General features: G+C 38.6%; 1 protein-coding gene across 2 annotated transcripts in view; it reads left to right on the top strand.

Moving 5' to 3' along the window:
* LOC306854394 (teneurin-4-like) overlaps nt 1–22,061 on the top strand; it is a gene marked incomplete at its 5' end in the record, with an annotated part of 168,383 nt that overhangs the window by 52,196 nt on the left and 94,126 nt on the right. For both annotated transcript variants that reach the window (XM_079392352.1, XM_079392351.1), the window contains 5 exons: nt 679–777; nt 2,314–2,549; nt 11,314–11,478; nt 13,970–14,184; nt 16,110–16,326. In XM_079392352.1, the coding sequence (XP_079248478.1) occupies nt 679–777; nt 2,314–2,549; nt 11,314–11,478; nt 13,970–14,184; nt 16,110–16,326 (932 nt within the window). The remainder of the gene's footprint in view (nt 1–678; nt 778–2,313; nt 2,550–11,313; nt 11,479–13,969; nt 14,185–16,109; nt 16,327–22,061) is intronic.

Below are 22,061 nucleotides of genomic sequence, written 5' to 3'. Positions count from 1 at the left end.
GTGGGACCTGCGGACTTCTTTCAGAACCGACCCATATTTCAACTGACTGGAGAGACGAGCGTTTTCATAACTGGCTACCACAGTGCATCACTTTCTTGTACCTTTCCAAAACAATTTAACATTTAAAACTGCTTTCCCACAAGCTGGGAGATCGAGTGCTGTTATGCAAAATATCAGCACCCTTGCAACTAGATTAGAGGTTGAGAACAAACTGTTGTTTAATTAAATACTCATTGCAATGGGTGTTTCCAATATAAACAGATAATGGTAAAGATCTACTTTTGCTTGATCTAGTTTTGTTTAACATCAGTCTTACCAGACTGAGGAGTTGTTGTTTTTTTAATATTATTTGATGTGGCGATTCTCCCGCTGTCTGTTCTCTGATGTTGTCGATTAATGGTTTAAGAACAGTAGGTTTAGATTAGTGCGTTTTGTTTTTTTTGCTCTTGAACACTGCTTTTACTGCAGTTGAAATACATTGAAATTGTTCCAAATTGGGCTCCGGCACCAGCACCCTGTCATTGGAAACTGGGGTTTGTTTGTCCTTGTCGGCCTCTCCACTCTGTCCGTTTACAGACTTTTGCCGGGTGATCGCATTTTTGTGTTTGCACATCTGTCTCCTTCTTGCACGCATGTCTCACTCTCGTTCCATCTGTCCATCTCTCCACCTGTGTGTAGAAGCATAGCAAAGCAGACATTCCTAGAGACTTTACAGGAAAACTTTATAGAGATGGACATACTGGCCACAGATCGCAGCGACGGCGCTTACACTGATGGGTATGTTGCATGATCTGACCGCGGCTGCCAGAATCTGCTTTGCCATGCTGCATAGTGGTACCTGTGCACACTCGTTTCTCATTACATAGTGACTAGGGCTGTGCAATTAATTGCATGCGATTCGCATTCGCATCTCGTCAGTAAAGCCGGCTCCGGGATTGGTGGTAAATCTCCATCACCTGTTTTCAGATGGAGCGGCAGTTAATACACAGAGCCGTAGTTCACTGACAAGCTATACAATATCGCATTCATAATCGAATGCGATTCATCTGCAATATTGAACGCGATATTGCCTAGCTTGTCAGTGAACTACGGCTCTGTGTATTAACTGCCGCTCCATCTGAAAACAGGTGATGGCGATTTACCACCAATCCCGGAGCCGGCTTTACTGACGAGATGCGAATGCGAATCGCATGCGATTAATTGCACAGCCCTAATAGTGACATTTGTAACAGAATCTAACGTTTCATCACTTACTGTATGAATTGCATGTTTTTTTTGTTGTTGTTTTTATTATTTCTAAACACAAACTAACAACTTTTCTTATTAACCTTGAATGCATTCTTTTCGAAGGAACTGTTCATAAGTCCTTTAGTGCACACTACAAGACTGAACCCTGTTTCCTTGAAATTATACAGATTTGAGAGAGCATGAGAATAGGTAAATGGTAACACAGTTATACTTTTTGGGTGAACTATCCGAGCTACGGCAAGCGACATTTGTGACATTTAAGGTACAAACTTAATGCTTGTAATCAGCAAAAGGCTTTTTTTTAAAGTTATTTTAGAGGCATTTTATTGGGACAGGACAGTGAAGGACAGCTAGGGATGGGATCAGGAAAAAAGTACATTGAGACAAGAATCAAACTCCGGAGCACTGCCCATGAGGCTTTGGTTCCGACAGAAATAGCCAATTTGCAAGATCAGTTTTATTTGCATTGCTAGCTACAATCCCTAAGCCAATTCACGAACCTGGTACAAATTTTGGCACATAGCAGTGTGCCAACATGACAAGTTTCTGTCTTGTAGTGTGCGCTAGGCTTAAGAGTTTTTGCAAGTCTGTTGCTCCATTTTCTTGTACCTCATTAGCCTAACATGGTTTGTTTCTGAGTTTCCCTTCGTCTGGTCAGTACAGCTTGACAGTGCTTTCCTAGTCAATGACTTCACCATAGATTACGCCATCCAAAGTGAATAAGCTGTCTTGATAATGTACATCCTGCAATATCCCACAGCTTCTTGACACACGCACCCTTAAGGTGAATTAGAAGTCACTACGAGGGCTTGTATTAACAAGAATCCACTGTGGTCACTCGCGCTGTAAATTAAATTTGATATCGATTCAGAATTCCGATAAAACGCACCCCACGGGGCACAGTGTGTCTTGCTGCCAGCGCTCAGATGTGGCCATGGCAACAGCTTGGAAAAGTGCTTAGCGACAGCAGTACTGACCAGTGCGGGAAATCAAGCCTACACACTCTACAGATACTGTTTACCATGATGAGAAAACACTTACCACACAGTGGTACACTTTCTGCAGACACTTTCTGTTCAAGCCTGGCGGGACTTCGCCCTTGTACTGCACGACTTCACCTGGCTACCCTTTGACGTCCAGCACTGTCTACTCTCCCCCTCCCCGACCCCTGCCGCGGAACACCTTCTCACGGCCAGCCTTTAGCCTGAAGAAACCCTATAACCACTGCAATTGGAAATGTGCCGCCCTCAGTGCCATCCTCATCTCCGTCACCCTGGTGTTCCTGTTGGCTTACTTTATTGGTAAGTTACCCCTCTATGTTCTTACCCATCCTTAAAATTGCGGTGTGACAGATATCAGAAATGACACATGTGTTTATTTTTGGTTCTTAAAAAGAAAAACTTGAAGGTGGTTTGCAGCCCTTAGTTGATTTTATGATTGTTTAACTGCTCTGAAAGGAGACCAAAACTCTTCTAAAACCAGACAAGCCTGACAATTGTAAACCAACTTGATGGTCAACAAACCACCTTCGATTGGTTTAATAGGGTTATTTGTACATGCTATACATTTTTCCATACTATTTATCCATACTATGGTGTATTTGTGTACATACTATACATATACGGGAGAGTTGTGGCCTAATGGATAGCGAGTCGGACTTGTAACCCGAAGGTCGTGGGTTCGAGTCTCAGGTCCGGCAGGGATTGTAGGTGGGGGAGTGAATAACCAACACTCTCTCCACCCTCAATACCACGACTGAGGTGAGACCCTTGAGCAAGGCACCGAACCCCCAACTGCTCCTCGGGCGCTGCAGCATTGGTTGCCCACTGCTCCGGGTGTATGTTCACTACTGTGTGTACACTTGAATGGGTTAAATGCAGAGCACAAATTCCGAGTATGGGTCACCATACTTGGCCACACTCCCTTTCCCTTTCCCCTTTCTACTCATATTGTAATACTAAAGATCATTGTAAAGGCTGAAGTAATGCTTTGTCATTTAAACACCTCTGCTCTGAATCCAAGCTGCTGATGTATTATCAGTACGCTGTCTCACTGAAAGAGACTGATATGACTTTTCTGTTAAATTTGATCTGTTTCCACATTGTGCTAGAGTAGCGACACATAAAGATGCTATATGTGATTTACTTTTCAATAATTTGAAAGCTCAGCTCCTGCAGATTACAGTTAACATTATTGATTTCTCACATTGTTAGGAAATTTCAGTGTCCCTCAACTGCATTCAGCTTGGTCAGTGAACCAAATCAATAATGGACAACAGATAAAGTGAGATATGATTGAACCATAGCAACAGTTCATTCTGGTTGTGGTTTGATTTTTTTTCTGTGTTTTTTAATATTTCTGTAGTTAAATAGTCACTACATAGAATTATTAACTGTCCGTGATTTATTACAACTGTTATTAGTTCTCCGCCATATTAGAATGAACACAGACTACTGTGGTGCTGAATGCTACTAGGTGTCTGCTAGTAATTTTGTTATGTGTTTCATATAATCCCATGAAAGAAGTGGAAAATCCAATGTACATGTGAGAAGATAAGTCTAGCAGTTAAAAATAAAGTGTATCCATACCTTGAAGAGTAAATCAATAATAACAATAATGTTTTGTATAACCCAATATATTTTAAAGGACAGCATGAAATGGGTTTGCATAATGTGTGTCTGCTTAGAATGTAAATTGTTACGTGTAATCTCACGTAGAGCCCACAGAATGAAATAATATTTTTTGAAGTTGAAAATATGGGGGAAAAATTGAGTGCAAAATTATTTGCACAATGTGTACCATTGAAAAATACAGTGTAGAACTGAAATGAACTCCATCCATCCGTACATCTATTTTTGACATAAACCATATATATTTAAAGAAAAACAATTGTGACTCTGTGATGCTGTACAGTGATTTGGAACCTAAATTAAATGTATGTTAGCTGAAAATTGCTCAGCATTGTTTAAAACTGTATTTTAAGGTACTCTTGTGCGCTTTGTATGAGGTGCACTATTTGTGTGGTGCATGCGACATACTTTAAAGGGATGGTTCACCTTCAACATAGTGTTTGTTTTTGTTTTTGTCAATGGTGGCCTACAATTGAAGGTGAACTATCCCTTTAACAGCTGCCTATGTAAAATGTTTTAAATTACTTTTAGTAATCGTTAGGATGCTGCCTTAGAAGGTTGCATGTAGGTAGGATATAATGTGGCGGCTTGCTATGTTTTTTTTTTTAGATCTGTGTGTTCAAAAAACTAGTAGGTTGCCTACCTAGAGGTTTAAGGCATCGTATGCTTTAACCTGTCTTTGTGCTGTCTTCAGAGGTGAATCATTATGCTCAATTATGAAGTAGAAGGCATTGCAAGATTAGTTTTTTTTCCTCCCGTAATAATTATGTACAGTATGCGATGTATTCTTTCCACATTAACTTATTGCAGCAATCAATTGTGAGTCATGCAGCCTGTGTGCTTCCTGCAAGATGCTCTATTTGTGTTTCATGCAGAACTGCTGCCTATATAGAGCATTAATTTTCTGTCTTGAAAATACTTTTAAGTGGTGTCTGCTTAGTAGACAGCAGCTCACAAAATTTTTGAACAAAACTAGATACTGTTGTCTACATTAAATGCCTAAGCACTGTGCAGAGTTATTCTCTGAGTTAGCTAGAGGGCTAGTTAAGCTTTGACCTTGTTAGGAGCCCTGCGAATCCCATCAAGCCGATGTATCTTAATCACTTCATGTAATTACAGACACCCCACCCCATCCTAACCCTCTTCCAAAATCAAGCTCATCTCCCTGAGCACCGCAGGTAAACACGCATGATACCGTAGCTCACCCTGAGAATCTGGGATTCAATCAACAACAAGGGGTCACGTTTAATTAAAAGCTGATGAGAAAATATATTTAATTTCAAGTGCAATTAATTATGTAGGCCTGTAATTGGAAACTCTAGCTGTGTTGTCTAATGAACCCAATTAAACCTCCTGACAGATGTTTTTGACTTGCTGCATAGTTTTGCCATTTTCCCCCTATTCTTTTTCTGCGGAGTTTGCAAGAACTGCTTCCATGAAAGGAGTGAGATCGCAGAATTGGGAGTGGTGTGCCATTTTCTCAGTGGTGGCATGCTCATTAAGAAGGTCATTATGTCCTCGGCATCTGAAGGTCATCAGCTTCCCTCTGTGTTCATTTCTAAGCGTGCTGGGCCCTCATTGTACCGCCCAACATGCAACCTTAGTCATAGCCACAAGACGCTCACTCTAACTGTCGATTGACTTTGAAGCGCCAGTCTTTTGTTTTCTGTCTCTTTGTTTCTTCATTATTACAATCAGCCTAATGCATTTTCAGTTTTACCTTCAGCCAAATGGATTTTTTTTCAATGTTTCACGGTGTTAGATTGTCAAGAGATTGATGTTCTGGGGTTGAAAGGACTGGTAGTGGTTATAGGACTTGTGTAGGTTGTGGATTTTTGTCATAGCAAAGTTTTGGCTTGTGGTAGCCTAAATTATAATGAGGAGACATGCTTTAACCTAAATGTGGAAGACTTTGCAACTGGGAAGTTAGGTCATAGTCCTGCTCGGTCACCATGGTCCCCTTGAGCACCTAGAGCACTTAGTACCAGGTCACCCCAGAGGAATTTTCTTTGCAATTAGCATTGAATCATGGTGGACAGAAACCGCCTTGTAAATTGGCAAGTTCCCGGATGAAGCTGTTTTATCAAGACATTTTGGAAAAGTGCATTCTCTGTGGCCCAACTTTATATGCACTTTTACCAGTGTAGAGATATTATTCACTCCTGACAGATTCCTCTAAGCTTCAGTGTGAAAGTGAAAAATGTCTCAAGACTTTTTGATCTACTAACTTGCTGATGATGTGCATTTCACTGCCTCTCATTTATAGTCAACAGTCTGAACTTGAAGTGAGACCAGAGAAAAGCACATAGAAAAGAGGAAGCTCCACTGGGAGTTTTGGTGATAACATGAGGCACTCATGACTGGGGAAACTTAACACTCAAGAGTGCTCTCCAAGGTCTTACTGGCTTGACTGCATATTGATTTGACACCTACTTGTGTTTTTTTAAGGGCTTAAAATCCATGTGTGCTCAAAGAAAGTAAGCAAGTGAGTAACCTTAAAGATAAGCTATAAAAAGACACATTTTCTTCAGTCAAGAACAAACTCTTCAATAAATGAAGTAGTATCCCTCAACAACCTTTCGTTATAATAAATGTAAACCCTCCGAATACCTATTTTAACCATGTGTAAAACAAGGACACTGCTCAAACCTGTCATCTTGTTTGTCTCGCTTCAATTTGCCAAAGTGGTGACTGGCATCTTCACATCGGCCTTTCTGTCTTCAGATAAGTTTCTTGGTAGAGATTCCATAGTCGAATATGAGATGGCTGGCCAAAAAGTGCCAAAGATCTTGCGCACCAGGATCCTTGCAGGAGGGGTGTCAGAGTAATTAGACTGCTAATGAGAGAACTGAGAGCTACCGTGTTCAACGCTCATCCATTCAAGTGTCTAAGGGGAATTAATTAACCATATGCTTGCTAATGTGCCCTGTCCATTCTATGAGTGATGAGCAAGAAATGGCATTTCTCAACCCGTGACTACTCTGCCCCCAGATCCCAGCATTGTCCTCTTTTTTTTGTCCTGGGTTAAAGCTGGTTTTTGTTGGAGGTAAATGTGGGATAGATGGTGTCTTTTGTTGTTGTCTGTTTCTCAGGAGGTGTTGCAAAGGTTTGAAACACAGAAGTGGAACAGTAATGAGCTTGTGTTCCTCTCAGACTGAAGCAGTACTTTGTTCAAGCTTTCTGCTTTCTAATTGGCTTGCATGGATCTGCCAAAGTGGCCTGCCAAAGTAGAGATTGCAGGGACGTTGTGTGCGTCCAGACTTGCATTTCAGCATGGCTGCCGTTTTACTCTCAACAGGTCGTGGGGTCTTTCCACTTGCCGTTCCAGCGGGACCCTCATTAAAAAACACACAGTTTAGTCCGCTTCCACCTGTCCGTGCTTTGCTCCTTGCTCAGGGAGCCTAGCTGACAGCTGAGAGAGAGAAAGAGAGTGAGTTTAGATGATGGAAGAGTTTGGGCTAGCCGGAGAAACATATTTCATAAGCTGGACTCTTCCCAACGCACTTTGGAAATCATAGATACCAGGACAGCTCGGACATAAATCATAATGAGGTTTGGTAGCGGGGGGTAGCAGGGAAGTGTGTGAAGTATTTTACATCAGAGCTAGACAGGAGAAGTTGCAAAGGGGTCCAGATGGAAGATGAGCCCCTTGAAGGAGCAATTACTTGGACATTTGGAACGACACCTAGATCCATGATGCCTTTGATTCGATTGTCCACCCCCACTGCCCATGCGCACAGTCTGTAATCTCCGCTTCCTCCCACAGAGCCACAAATCAACCAATGTGCAGTAGAAAAAGAGAGCGAGCTAAAGGATTGCCTTACTCGATCTTGGGTGATGACAAACCAAGCCATCTGTCTAGTAACGTGTCTGTCCGCCTTTGACATAGTCAATTCCAGCGGTACTGACGGGGCGGAGGCGCCCGGTCGTTTGCATTTATATTGTCTCTCAAGACTTTTTATCGCCTCCACAAATGCTCTTTTGAAAAAGTAACGGCAACATTCAGACCTTTCTTCAGGAATGGCCGAATATGTCGGAATGCAATCAACAAAATGCGCAGCCTGCAATTTTCCAAATGGCTATTGATTGAGTAAGCCGGAGGATGGCCACTCTCATCTGTCGTGGCAATGCCTGTCAAAGGCTTCATCATTTTTCAGGCCACATTTTCACCATTTAGTAAATGTGGAATGGTTACAACATAATATGGCTTTAATTAATGGCCAAACATGCAAAGGGATGCGAAGCAGAACTCTCCATTTGTCACGACTAGTTTGAGCCGCAGTCTGTGAGCTGTGAACTGGGCTTTTAAAACTGCCAATTTGATGCTTATGGTTAAGCTAGGGCAAGCACATCTTTGCAGAATCTTAAGGATCATTGATTTTACAACATGTAAAGTAGGACAAAGGATAGCCAACCAAAGGCCCAATGAAGCAATTAGATAAAGCTGTTTTTTGAAAATGAATTCAGGCACATTGTTTCCTCCATAAACACCACTCCAACCAATCAGCCGTTACTCAGTGAGGCATTGCTCTCTTAGTCTAATTATTAAAGATGAACCTGGTGTACCCCCCCCCCCCCCCCCCTCCCCCCTCCCCCACAACCCTAATGAACAAAGTACTGTCAAACCAAAAATGATTCAGATAACAGATATAATTTATTTATTTATACTAGTGGGTGCAGGACACATAGTTCATTTATGTAAACAAAATAAAGTAAACTGTGACATACAGTATTATACCCAAAAATTCTTCATACAGTAGACTACCAGTAAAATTGATAAAAATCTGGGACCCAAAATTATTCAGACACTTTGACCTGACCATGTTTTGCTTAAGTGTTTTTTTTCTTAATTTTAAATGTGAAATTTTTACACCACAGACTGAACAAAATTAAGCATTTCTTGGTAATTGGTTGACCTAAATTGGTATTATCTAATTGTATACTTAAATTTTATAGCTGACAGCTATTTAACCTAATTCATTGCATACCTTTCAATCAAAGTTATATGACATTATCCAGATGAATTTGTTCTGACATAGTTTAACTCTGAGATATTTTCATATTGTATTACCATTTTCTAAAATATAGCGAATAAACTCTAATAATGTGAGAAATGTTGAAGGTGTCTGAATAAATTTATTTAGACTGTACCTCCACTTCTTCTACTTTTCCCCATGTATGGTTTTATTTTTAAATAAAAGATCCTTCAACAACCTACAACAACACCCAACACCATGAAATTGCATGAAACAGTTTATGATTTTTAAGATGATTTATAACGAATACATGAATTGTTTTGTACCGGTCTGGAGTCCAGTGCCAGACGTTTCCTCATTCATCTGGTTGGACTTGGATTTTTAAGGTGTTTAAACCAGCACTTTATATACCTACAAGGAGCACGATAGTCATCGTTTTTTAACAATTTGTGTAGGTTATGAGTGTTGTCTTTGTGTCTTGTAAACGCCAACAAGTTTATTCCTTGTTTTTGTTTTGGTTTTATTTAATCTACAAATCTGCTGAACAATTTTAGTGTTCTGTCACACAAAAATCAAGATAGAGTGAGGGTCTGCTAATTATTCCAGCTATACGTTTCCTTCACAAATGTTTTGACAGAAGAATGAATCATTAATTTAGACCTTTTCTCACCCTGATTGAGACAAGATATTTGCCGCTACACAAAACAAATACATTGTCACCTCTCTGAGATATTGAGTGGAGCAGAAAAGTAATTTTAGCCCTGAATTGTCACTACAGGTTGTGTACTTACCAGCTCTGTACTTACGAAGGAGAAACGGCAACTCACATAGGGATAGAAATGGAGCATGGGAAAGAGACCAGGCTCGAGATCATTTGTTTTATCTACTCTGACATCGCCATAGTCCACCATAGTTTGTGTCGACAGCCGTTGTCTTACATACTGTGGCTGCATCCCAATATGCATACTATCAGTACTATAGTAAGAGTATCTCATCTTTAATCGTGGTGTTTTGATATTAGGATGCTGTGCTATTTTTGATTTTCTTCTTCACTTTTTAACTTTAAATTTTAACAGATTAGTCCAGGCAATAGTAGAGCAAATGTTGCTATATCAGGCTGCTCTGAATCTTTTGATAGCACAAGCGAACCACAGTATTAAGTAATAATGAATTACTGGTAAAGTAAATCTTTTTTTGAATTGATATGCAGCCTATATTGTAGCATCACAATCTTAATTACATTTTTGGTTATTTACATCCTGTGCTTAGAACTTACATTCTGTGCAAGAAAGCATTCCAAGGCCTTTTGTTGGCATTTTATCTGCTGACTGAAGACTTCCAGGACAAGGTTTTGCCTGGCTAAGCTGGTCCTGACCATTCTCGTCCTGGTGATCCATCATGCCTGGCCCCTCCTTCCCTGTTCACTGAGCCACCAGAGTTCATTCCAATGGTTGCTTCTTTTGTTGACCTTGTGAAATATCGCTGTGTCTTCTGGTGCTGCTCATGCATTCATCCGTACCTCTTGTTGTGTTCTTGCTGACTTGATCATTTCCTTGTCTCTTTAGCCACGGGGGGTGTTAGTAAGCTAATTGGGATGCAAAGAAAAGTTGCCCTGTGGGCTCTGGCTTTTCTCTGTGGGTTGTACAACATTTTTTTCTCCAAGGGTGGGGGGAACGTTTGTTGTTTTCAGAGTGACTTAAAGAAATGTGCATACTCTACTGGTCAAAAGTTTGGAATAATACAAATTTTACACATTAGATTAGGGAACACTGTTCAATATAAAAATGAATGCACGACCATTTTTTTTAGATCCCCTTAACCCCACCCAATACCTAACATAACTACTATTGAGATTTAGTGAGGGAAAAGTCTTAGTTAATAGTGAATTTGTGAAATTAGTGAAACAGTTTTCACCATTGATGATGATAATAATAAGAAATGTGTCTTGAGCACCAAATCATGATATTAGAATGATCATAGATCATGTAAAACTTTAGACTGAAAGTTCAGCTTTGCCATCACAGGAATAATTTAAATTGTATTAATATCTCACTACTGTATTTGACCAAATAAATGCAGCCTTGGTGAACATAAGAGACTTCTTTCAACAACACTAAATTAAACAACATTTAAGTTAGAAAATGTCATTGATAAGAGAGAACTGCCATTATAAAATCCAACAACCATGACGTCATATTTCCATATTAAGCTGCAATGGGTTGTGGTTCTCTTGGTGCTCTTAAACTGCCAAAGATTAATCAAGTCAAAGCACATTTGTTTTCATACAGCCTTGGTTTAATTACCCCACAGCTTTCAGGATGTTAATTTTCTGATGCAGTGTCTATAGTATTCCTTAGTGCATCTAATTTAATTACAATAATGTACACGAAGGCACGTGCTCAGTAATCACTACTCCAACACACGTAAATTTACCATCTGCCGCTGCTCTTTCTCCGTAGCCATGCACCTCTTCGGACTCAACTGGCATCTGCAGCCAATGCAGAGGCAGATATATCAGCTGACAGAGGACAACACGAGTGGCCTACATCTGCCCACAGATCTGGGCTTGCCGCCTTTGGGCAACACAGGTCTAGAGTTTCCGGATCGAGGAAGCAAAGATGACGGTATGTCCAAGCCTCATGTTTTAAAGTCAACGCAAATGTTCAATTGCGTTCAGTTCCTTGTTCCCGGTGGTATTGTGTATGTTATTCACACTCAGATTTGGCTTTATTTTAGTATGGAATGTCCGGTTTACATGGTCCAGTCTGTTCCCAATGTATAAAATCAAGTTCTGCTCTACATTTACATTCTGTTTCGCTTAGATAAATGGATTTTGAATGCCGTTTCATGTTTTTTTTTTTTTTTTTTTTAGATTTGTCAGAGTAATCCTTATTAGGGTGTAGATAAATAGCAGCCTTGATGTGAAAAGGCAGCAGCTCGACAAGTTTGGTTGAGGAAAAAAGAAGTTCTTCCAGTCTTGATTAACCTTAAACCTTTTTTTTTGGCCAAGCTTTTGAACTCATGCCCTTCAGTCATTTCGTATCCGTCAAAACATTCCAACATTTCACGCTAATTTCCTGCCAGATTTGCTTGAACTCATCTCCCGCTAATTTCACTCAGCGCTGGCCAGTATTATGACGTCTTATTTTCGATTTTCAAAGACTTCAAGATCCAGGATTATTTGTCAGCCAGCTCCATGCTGTGACCAGTCTCAGTTCCTTGCCATGAGATCTGCATTACAATCCAGTGAAAGTACAGGGAAAATGGGAAGGGTATTATTTGTTCCTGGAAGAACGAATGGCACAGCATTAGGGATTGAGTTATCCAGGGGCTCAAGGCAGATTAGAACTTGCCCCATCCAGAAAGCCATGCATTCCTTTCATCTCCAAGACTGGACAAGAGTTTTCCTGGCAGTGGAAGAAAGCAGACGCTAACCCCCACGGTCATGGAGACGGAAGTTCATACAGTAGGAAAAGTTCACTTTTTCCATGAGCACAACCCATATTTAGCCATTTGATTTGCTACAGGCCTCGGACAAAAGGTGGGGGATCAGACCATTACCATATAGATGAGTCGCTGAGACGTCTTTTTTCATTTAGCAGCTGGCAGAGAGGGAGCGAGCGAAATCACAAACACGGAGGCTGCGACGGTTCCTTCGCTTGAGTGACATCTGCGGCCGAGGGGAAATCGATATGCCAGGCTTTTTAATTCTGACTGTCACAGTAACATTGTCATCAGGAACACAGCAAATCAATCCGGTGTCACTGTGCTGTACATCCCAGGCATTAACTTAAATAAACACTGTACCAGAGAGGTTTTCTGACCATCTTGCACCTTCTAGTAATCAGTTCAATTACCCATAAACATGTTATCTGGAAAGTGTCAGTGAGACCTTGTTTAAATTCATGCATTTGCCAACTCAACTGGATGTTTCTGTTTTGCCATGCGCTATGGAAATCATAATTTACTCAGATTCAGTATTTACTCGAAATTGATTCAGTATTTCCTCCCCAATTTCTCTTTAACTTAATTTGTTCAGATGTTTAAAATTGCACTTTCTAAAAATCCAATCATTCATTATTCTCAATGATTCTCATGCCTTTGGTGTAATGCAATATTTATTATTATTTAAATTAACTTTACATTAAATCATCATACATTAAAATCAATGCAATAAATACTACGTAATATATATAAAACGTAATATTTATTGCATTGCCTTAAATTTTGCATTATAGTAATGGGCATACTATTTATTTTTTTATGGTAATAATAGTTGTTCCTAATACATAAAAAAAAAAAATTAAGCTTCTTTTTTTTTGATGGAAAATAGAATTTTATTTTATTTTTTATTTAAATTTTTTGTTCAGTCGTCTTTTTGACAGATTTCGTAAAGTTCGGCCAATGACAAAATATGCTGCATAACTGAATTTTCTCAACATGTGTAATTGCGACTGATGTGGTAATGCGTTATGTGGAGGCGGTAAATTGGAAGACGGGAAAGCGTGTCCTGTCTCTCCAGATATAGCACGCTGCAAATGATTGACTTTTGAGGAGACTGCCATCTGCTGTAGCGCGTGTAGCCTGATGCGAAAGCTGCCTGAGAGTCCTCTGGGCTCTCTTTGCAAGGATGTCTGCTTTTGTCGCCATCACTGCGGAAATTGGCCAATCCACCTGAGCGAGCAGATGTTGCCATTTCCTCAGGGTCCAATGAGGAGGGTACATCAGCATTAGGTGCAGGGGCGTTTTCTCCGAGGATGCAAGGGAGGCACTGCCTCGGAAACATTCTGATGAGTAAATAATTGATAAAAATAAACAACTGATTTGATATAAAGTGAGGCAGAATCAACTTCCAAATCAAAACAATCTTGGAAACACAAAATGATCTGAGCATACTATACTGTATACATCTCCCACACACAATGTTGGGTTTTTGTACCTGTAAAATTTCAGCTTAGAAAAGCTCTTTATGTTCAGTGGTCAGTGTGGCTATTTTTTCCTGATGTGATGGAAAATCAGCAAGAGGGTCATTCACCCAGTACACTGACCCTCTGCTCTCACCATATGGTAGATTTATGAGGCGTCGAGCTGACTGATAGATCTCATTTTCCACAGGTAAACTAGATGGCTTTTTCCCGGAGGACAGCTTCATAGACATGGGCGAGATAGACGTGGGCCGCAAAGTCGCCCAGCTGATCCCGCCTGGAATCTTCTGGAGGTCGCAGGTCTTTATCGACCACCCCATGTACCTCAAATTCAATGTGTCCCTCAGTAAAGATGCCTTGGTGGGGATCTACGGGAGGAGAGGCCTACCTCCGTCACATACACAGGTGGGTTAGATAGGTCCATTCAGATGAATATTTAAACAATGTATGTTCTGTCTTTTAATCCAAATGTTGATATTTATTGTTTTTGAATGAGAATGAAAGTAGAAAGAGATTAGAAAAAATCATGAGACTGTTTAGGCCAGAATGAATACTTTTTTTTTCCCCCAACATGCTAAATGCTAAGCGCTAATTGTTCATGTTTTTGGATTTTTAAAGCTAAATTGCATAATTTCTGTGGAACTAGATGGACTTATATGACAATCATGTTTCCCAAACATTCCCTCTGCCGTTAGTCAGACAAAGTTTCGCCCCAAACTCATGTCACTGGTTAAACTAGTGTTGCTATGTAAAATACCTGCATATTAGACTGGGAAAGAAAGTATTTTATCGTTGAAATTTACACACATCAAAAAAAGCCTCACGAAAAAGTTTATTCCTCTTCCGTCACAAGGTTTCAGGGCTTTTTTAATTAAATCAAATATGGAGGAGCCACTTTTGTTTGTTTGTCCCTCCCATTAATTTGTCAATAGGTTATAGAAGTAGCATATTCCCCCAAGATTTCATTTCATTTTGTGGCATATTATTGTCTCAAAGACTCAAAGGCTTTGACATAAACAGACACTTAATTTCAGTATCGAACACAGAGCATCTCAGCCTCCCTCTATTGATTTGGTTCATATGTGCAGTGGTATTGTGTCACTGGAAATTACTCCAAGACTTTGGCTGATAGACTCTTTCAATTGAGCCACGCTAACCAATAAGAGAGATTTTACTTTTTTTTTTCTCTTCAATTTTGTGCGAACAGATTTATTTTGTAAGTGTGTTTCTTAATAACACATGTGGATATGGTAAGGTTAATTGTGTATGATTGAATTTCAGCTTTCGGTGGTCCATTATGTTCAGTGATATTGCTTGATTTGTCATTTGGCTTATGCACAAATGTCAAATAAGAATGTCATGGTCATACATATATGCCATCCCACAATTAAAAGAAATGAGAAATTATATTTTATGTCCACAACCTTTTAAAGTTTGGGGTCGAGATTTTAAATTTATTTATTCATTCATTCATATTTATTTATTTTAATAAGAAATCAATACTTTTATTGAGCAAGTGTGCATTAAATCTGTTTAAAAGTAACAGTAAAGATATTTATACATTGCAAAAGATTTATTTCAAATAAATGTTGTTCTGTTGAGCTTTCTGTTCATCAAAGAATCCCGAAAAACAAATTGTGGTTTCAACAAAAATATTAAGCAGTACAACTGTTTTTAACATTGATAATAATAATGTTTCTTGAGCACCAAATCAGCATATTAGAATACTTTCTGAAGGATCATGTGACTCTGAAGACTGGTGTAATGGCAACTGAAAATTTAGCTTTGCCATCAAAAAATAAAAAAATAAACAACATATTAAGAACAAATATTATAATAGAATAGTTATTTTTTTTCACAATATTACTGTTTTTTTTTTTTTACTGTTTTTATCAAATAAATGTGTCCTTAGTGAGCATAAGATACTTCTTTCAACAGTATTGAGAAACATTCATGAGATCTTATGATTCTCATTGCTACTTTAAATGCTTGTAATATTTTGTAAATTGATATGCCGTAATATTTACTCCTAAGTATAAATAATGAAAATCAGCATAAATGAAATGCAGTACATTTTTTTTTAAAGAGGTGACATATAACCCATATAGGTTTGAGGTGTGAGATTTAAAATTGTACATATATTAGCATAAATTGGTACAGTGTTAGCAGCTGTCCTTTCACACCTTGCATTAGTCCTCTTTTCACAGTCTCAGTCTGCCCTTAGAGACCAGCTCCTGTTGGCTCCAACGTGCAGAACTTATCAGCTGCTTGAGGCTCATGTGTCATTCCTAATGCTTGTTTGTGGTCTGTCTGTCTCTCCTTGTCTCCAGTTTGACTTTGTGGAGCTGTTGGATGGCCGTCGACTCCTGTCGCAAGGGTTGCCAGGCCTTGAGGGTCCGCCTTTTCCAGCCCAGCAGCGAAACCTGATGCCATTCACCAGTCACGATACAGGCTTTATACAGTACATGGACTCGGGCATCTGGCACTTGGCTGTGTACAATGATGGGAAGGAGACAGAGCAGGTGTCCTTTCTCACAACTGCGATCGGTTAGTACAGTATTAAATGGAAACTTTGCTTTAAATAACGCAACAGGTATAACTTTAAATGTGCAAATGGTAATTGATTCTCAGATGACATATGTAAAAGAACATTTGCATGGGGCCTTAGTGATAATAGCCATGTTTTCTGATGAACATGGAAGTCTGATTCACACGTGGTCGGGAACATGACACATTCCAACTTGGGTGCTGAAATCCAAAGTTATGCACAACCTGCCATTATAATGGCAAATTTAGCAGTTTCTAACCTCTTGAGTTTTCTTTTTCTTCCAATTCCCATTCATTGGGAAGGGGTACAGTGTCATTTCATTTGTGGTTCTATGGTTCTCTGAAGCATAGATATTTCTTATTACCATGCAAGCTGTCAAATAGTAGTCCTCTGGAAAAGATTTTCCTAATAATTTCCTTGTAAACACAACCCTTTTGTTTGTCAAAAAACAGACGGTAATTCATATGGGGATTTTTTTTTCCTGGGTAGTGGAAGAAAAAACAATCTTCATCATCAGATGGCAATAAACTTATATCCCTGAAAATGTTGAAATTACCTCTTTTTCCTATCAGTTCCACATCCAAATAGGGCCTGAGTCACCATGATATGGATGAGATAAAGAAAGATAATCATTTACATTGCAGCCAAAATAACTGTTGCATAGACATTTTCGTGCTACTTCATTGACATACCAATTTTCAAATCGAAACATCATTCACAATTCATATAGTCATCGCAAGCATAAACAATCTTAACCAATCTTTGAATCAGACAGCAATAAAATCACTGACTTGTGCCAGAAAATGCTGAAATTACATTACATGCAAGTTACTATTTAAATCAGTTATTGTCCAAATAGGGCCCAAGTCACTGTCATATACTGTAGATAATATAAGGAAAGGTCGTTTAGACTGCGGCCAAAATAAATCTTGCTTAAATGCTTTGGCACCACTTCATTGACATGCCAATATGCGAAATGAAATGACATGCAAGCCTAAACAATCTTAAACCTAAAATGGCTTTGACAGACAATCTCAGCCAAAATTATCCAACATTTTTTTCCCCAATCAAATATGAATTAGGCATTGGAGGAAATTTTCACCTGCACCGTGCTACTTGTCAGAGCCTGCCATCACTGATATTACCCTTTTTGCATCGCCATCTCAGCCAGCCTAGACCTCTACAGAGTAATCAAGGTGGATTTGAATAAGAAAGATTGCGGAAATGAGCAGTGCTTCACTATGCCTGCGTGTGTTCTTCACTGATGGCTCGTAAGACTCTTGTTACTTTTTGAGTGCCTCCCAGCAAATCCAGCTTGCAATTTGCTGTCTATTTGCATAGAACACAGTGGCCTTGATTCAAAGCTTCTGATTGACGACCCTTCCGCTCCCCTATGCATATTATTGGTCATTATTTGATCATATTCACGTGTGTTTTTTGATTTAAAAGACTTTGTTGTTCCATCCTTTGCCATCACTGATGGAGGTGATTTAGATTTTGTCCTTTCCGTTCAGTGTCCTGAAAGCGGCTTTGATTAGTGTGAGCCCGTCAGGAGGGAGGGCAGAGCTCGGGGCCGTCGCGAGGTTTCAGCTTTCATGGAGGTGGCAGCTGGGAGCTGTTCTCACATGCTCTTTAATTAAACGCTCTTGGGCCATGGTCCATCTGCAGCGGGAGAGGGGAGGGGTTTGCCAGCCTGTCGATCGATGCAAGTGGCCACACATCCATTTCTGCTGTTCCAGCTCGTCATGGGGAAAGACGGCACTGTGCCTTACCACCCCCGATGAGGATGGAATACAATACCGTATATACGACACATGACGTGGTGGTTTAGACTGGCGGAAGATGAGGAGAGAAGGAGCTAGTCTGTTTATCCTGTGTTCGCTACTCTTAGATGCAGCCACCATTGGGAGTTTGTTGGCCACCTGCGGTTCAGGGCCAAGACGGTGGGCTTTAGAGAAAGAAGGTCTGGAGTAGGAGTCACGCCTGAGTTGATTTGACTCTGAGCTGTGGGGCTCAGAGGGAGGCAGAAAGAGGAGGTGAAGAAAGAGGAAAAAAAGAGACAGACCGAACGAAAGTAGGTCAGATGGATGGCGACCTTCAGCAGGGTTTCAAACTGCACCCAGTTTTCAGTACAGAAACACTAAATGTTACACTGAAGACAACATTTTAGCTTTTGAACCTTTATATATATATTTTTTTCATTTTCTTGATGTTAAAATGCTTTGTTATCCTAGTTTAATATGCAGAGACTGTTAAACGTAATCCCTTAGTAAACACTGTGATTCTGAGGTGTTTTCAAAACATTGCTGTATTAGTTTTGGCTTCATGACCAGCCCGGCACAGCAACACTGCATCGGCCAATAGCATGAGATTGGGGCATGGCTTTCTGTTTGTCTGACCAATCGTGAATGGGAAAGTGTTCAGGAAACAAAAAGCATCATTTGTTTTTGACTATTGGTCACTAATGGTGCACACCTGGGGGTTGTTTCATAAAAGACGCTAAGAAAAGCGGGGATTAAAGTCCAAAACCTGACTCGAAATAACCTAACAAATCAATCGGGACTAAAGCAGTTTCATAAACGACAATTGGAGTTCATGCAATCTCACTAATCCGATCCAGGTTTAACGAGTCAGGATAATTTGATGTGCACGCTTATTCTTAAGCACCCTTAATGTCGATCATGGATCAAATCGATCCCCCATGGCAAACAGCTAATATCTGTGCTGTTTAATGCATTTGAGACATTGTGTTTTCCTCAGTGCATAACTGACACGTTACAGATATATTTTTCATCTGTAAATGCTAGAAAGTCATGCAAATATATCAATTTTTCTGTCAGGAGTGGACAAGGCTTACGCGAGTGAATGAGCGCTGCGGTGCGCTACACAGACAGAGCAGAATAGAATAATAGCGTAATAATTCTGAATAAAATACACATTCTGCTAAATTTGTTGTTGGACATTAAATGTGCAACATGTAGAATTCTAATCCAACATATAAGTGTATTTTTATGATAGCAGTAACTAGGGGTGTCAAAATTAATCGTTGCATCCATGCATTGCGATGCAGACGTGGACTATTCTACATCAATGCAGTGATAGACCATAATCGATTATAGCCCATGATGTCACTTGTCGCACTTGTCACACGATTATTAAAAAGGCACTCTCTATTTTAAAATCTGAGCTTGGCTTTTTCACATATGGCATGTGTGTGCGCTAGAGACAATCGCGGCAGGCTTCATTGCACTGAATATGCGCTATGAGACACGTGGGCATCCCTTACGAAAATTAACCATGGTTTTACTATAGTAAAACTGTAGTTAACCACTGTAGTAACCGTGTTTTTTTTGGTGCGAACCATGGTTTTAAAAACCATGGGTCAAGTACCACAAATGAACTATGGTTGTATTACCATAGTTTAACCATGGTTTTACTAAAGTACTTCAAATTACATTTAAGCCTAGTTATTCAACAAACATCTACAAAATAAAAACAGAATAACAAGTTACTATTCTATGACGCAGGCTTTATTACTGCAGTTACATCATCTGAAAGAAAATATGAACTATTGCAATTGTTCTCACATAACAAAATGATTCGGAACTATGAACTGTAACTTTATTTTAAAAAATGGTGATAAAGCACTGCAGTGGTAGAGATGGTTTTCTGCTAATTTACAAAATAAAAATAGCTAATTGATTCACTGTAATAATGCATTATCTATAGAAATTAATTACATGTTGTACAAATAAACATGACTTAGTGCACATACACAGCATTATGCCGCCTACCTCTTTTACAATATCTTATGTAGGGCTGCCTGCAACTATCATTTTTTTTTGATAATCAATTTATGTATATATATATATATATATATATGTATGTATGTGTGTGTGTATATATATGTATATATATATGTATATATGTATGTATATATATATATATATATATATATATATATATATGTATATATGTATGTATATATATATATATATATATATATATATATATATATATATATATATATATATATATATATATATATATATATATATATATATATATATATATATATATATATATATATATATATATATATATATGTGTATATGTGGTAAGATTGCTTGTTATTTTAAAATAGAATTTAAAACAATTTGAACAAACATAAAATGTTAACTTATCAGAGGTATGAGGAACAAACACAATCATTCGTCTGAACAGAGTAATTATATTATATTAATGAACAATTCCAACAAAAGTGCCTTTATAGTTACTGCTCTTATAAATATGATTACTTGTGTTACATGTAGGGTTTTAAACCTACACTTAATTTCTAACAAAAAATATTTTAGCAAAATGTGTATTTTAGTCAGAATTATGAGCGGTCTGTTTGTTTTGATGCACTATTCAAATTCGTTAACGATTATTTTCATTATCGATTTAGCTGTTGCAGGCCTAGTTTTATACAACCTGTATACACAAGCCCAACACAGGCAGATGTGTGCAGTCCATAGGGTGCATCAGGGTCGCATTAACAACCTTGATTACAATATCAATAAAGATAAAAAAGGTTCTTTCATTGGAAACGTTTTATACATATTACAAAATACATTCACAAGAAATGAGAAGTACTTTTAAGAATGTTTGAAATGATATCAACTCACATGAGATGAAAGATTACAGTCATTTCAAGCCTAAAGCAAGCTGATTTATTCTACATCGAGTCACCTCATGGAGGCCGATGAAGGCCAGATGAATCCTCTACACTTTTACTTGGTGAAGGAAATGCCCCTCTTTTCAAAAACCTTTGATGCTGCATACATGGCAGTAGTTGTCAGTATGAAGTCGATCATATAGTCCAGTATAGTTTGGTTGTCTTGATCTTCACCCCATATGGTCTCAGGACCTAAAAACGAGAAGAATATATATTACATTACAGGGTTTTTGGGGAAAAAAAATCTCTTCTGCTCACCAAGTCTGCAGTTATTTTATCAAGAATGCAGAGAAAATAGTAATATTAAATTAAAAGAACTGTTGTCTATATCAATATATTGTAATAATTGTATAATTGATCAAAGCTGAATTTTTAGCCTCATTACTCCAGTCTTCAGTGTCACATGATCCTTCAGAAATCATTTTAATATGCTGATTTTCTGCTCAAGAACATTTCTTATTATTAAAACAGATTAAATCAGTTTTTGTGGAAATGGTGATACCTTTTTCAGGATCCTTAGATGAATAGAAAGTACAATTAACAACATTTATTAAATCGATTAAACAATTTAGTAAATATAAATCTTGTTCAACATTATAAATGTCTTCACTGTTACTTCTGATAAATTTAATGCACCCTTGATTAATAAAATAATGAATTTCTTTCTTTTCTTACCGCAAATGTTTGAATGGTATTGTTTCCATAAAAATGTTAAGCAGCAAAAACTGTTTTCAGCTAATATAGTAATCAGAAATGTTTCTTGAGAAGCAAATCAGCATTAGATATTAGATATCCTTTCATTTCTTCCGTTTGGAATGCAGAACATATCAGATGCACGAAACTCACGTACTGACGGACTTTCACGTGCGCTTTGTGTTTGTTGTCCTGAAGCTCGCGGCTGCGGTTAAATGCACTTGCATCTACTTTTATGATACGAAATTGATGTAAACACAGTCAGTTATGTTTTCAGAACAGGGCAAAACATCTGATATGTGGAAACAGATATGTGCATTCGTG

The sequence above is a fragment of the Barbus barbus genome (assembly GCF_936440315.1).
Source record: "Barbus barbus genome assembly, chromosome: 34".
Lineage (NCBI taxonomy): Eukaryota > Metazoa > Chordata > Actinopteri > Cypriniformes > Cyprinidae > Barbus > Barbus barbus.
The sequence above is the reverse complement of the archived record's forward strand: the minus strand, read 5'-3'. Positions and strand labels throughout refer to the sequence as shown.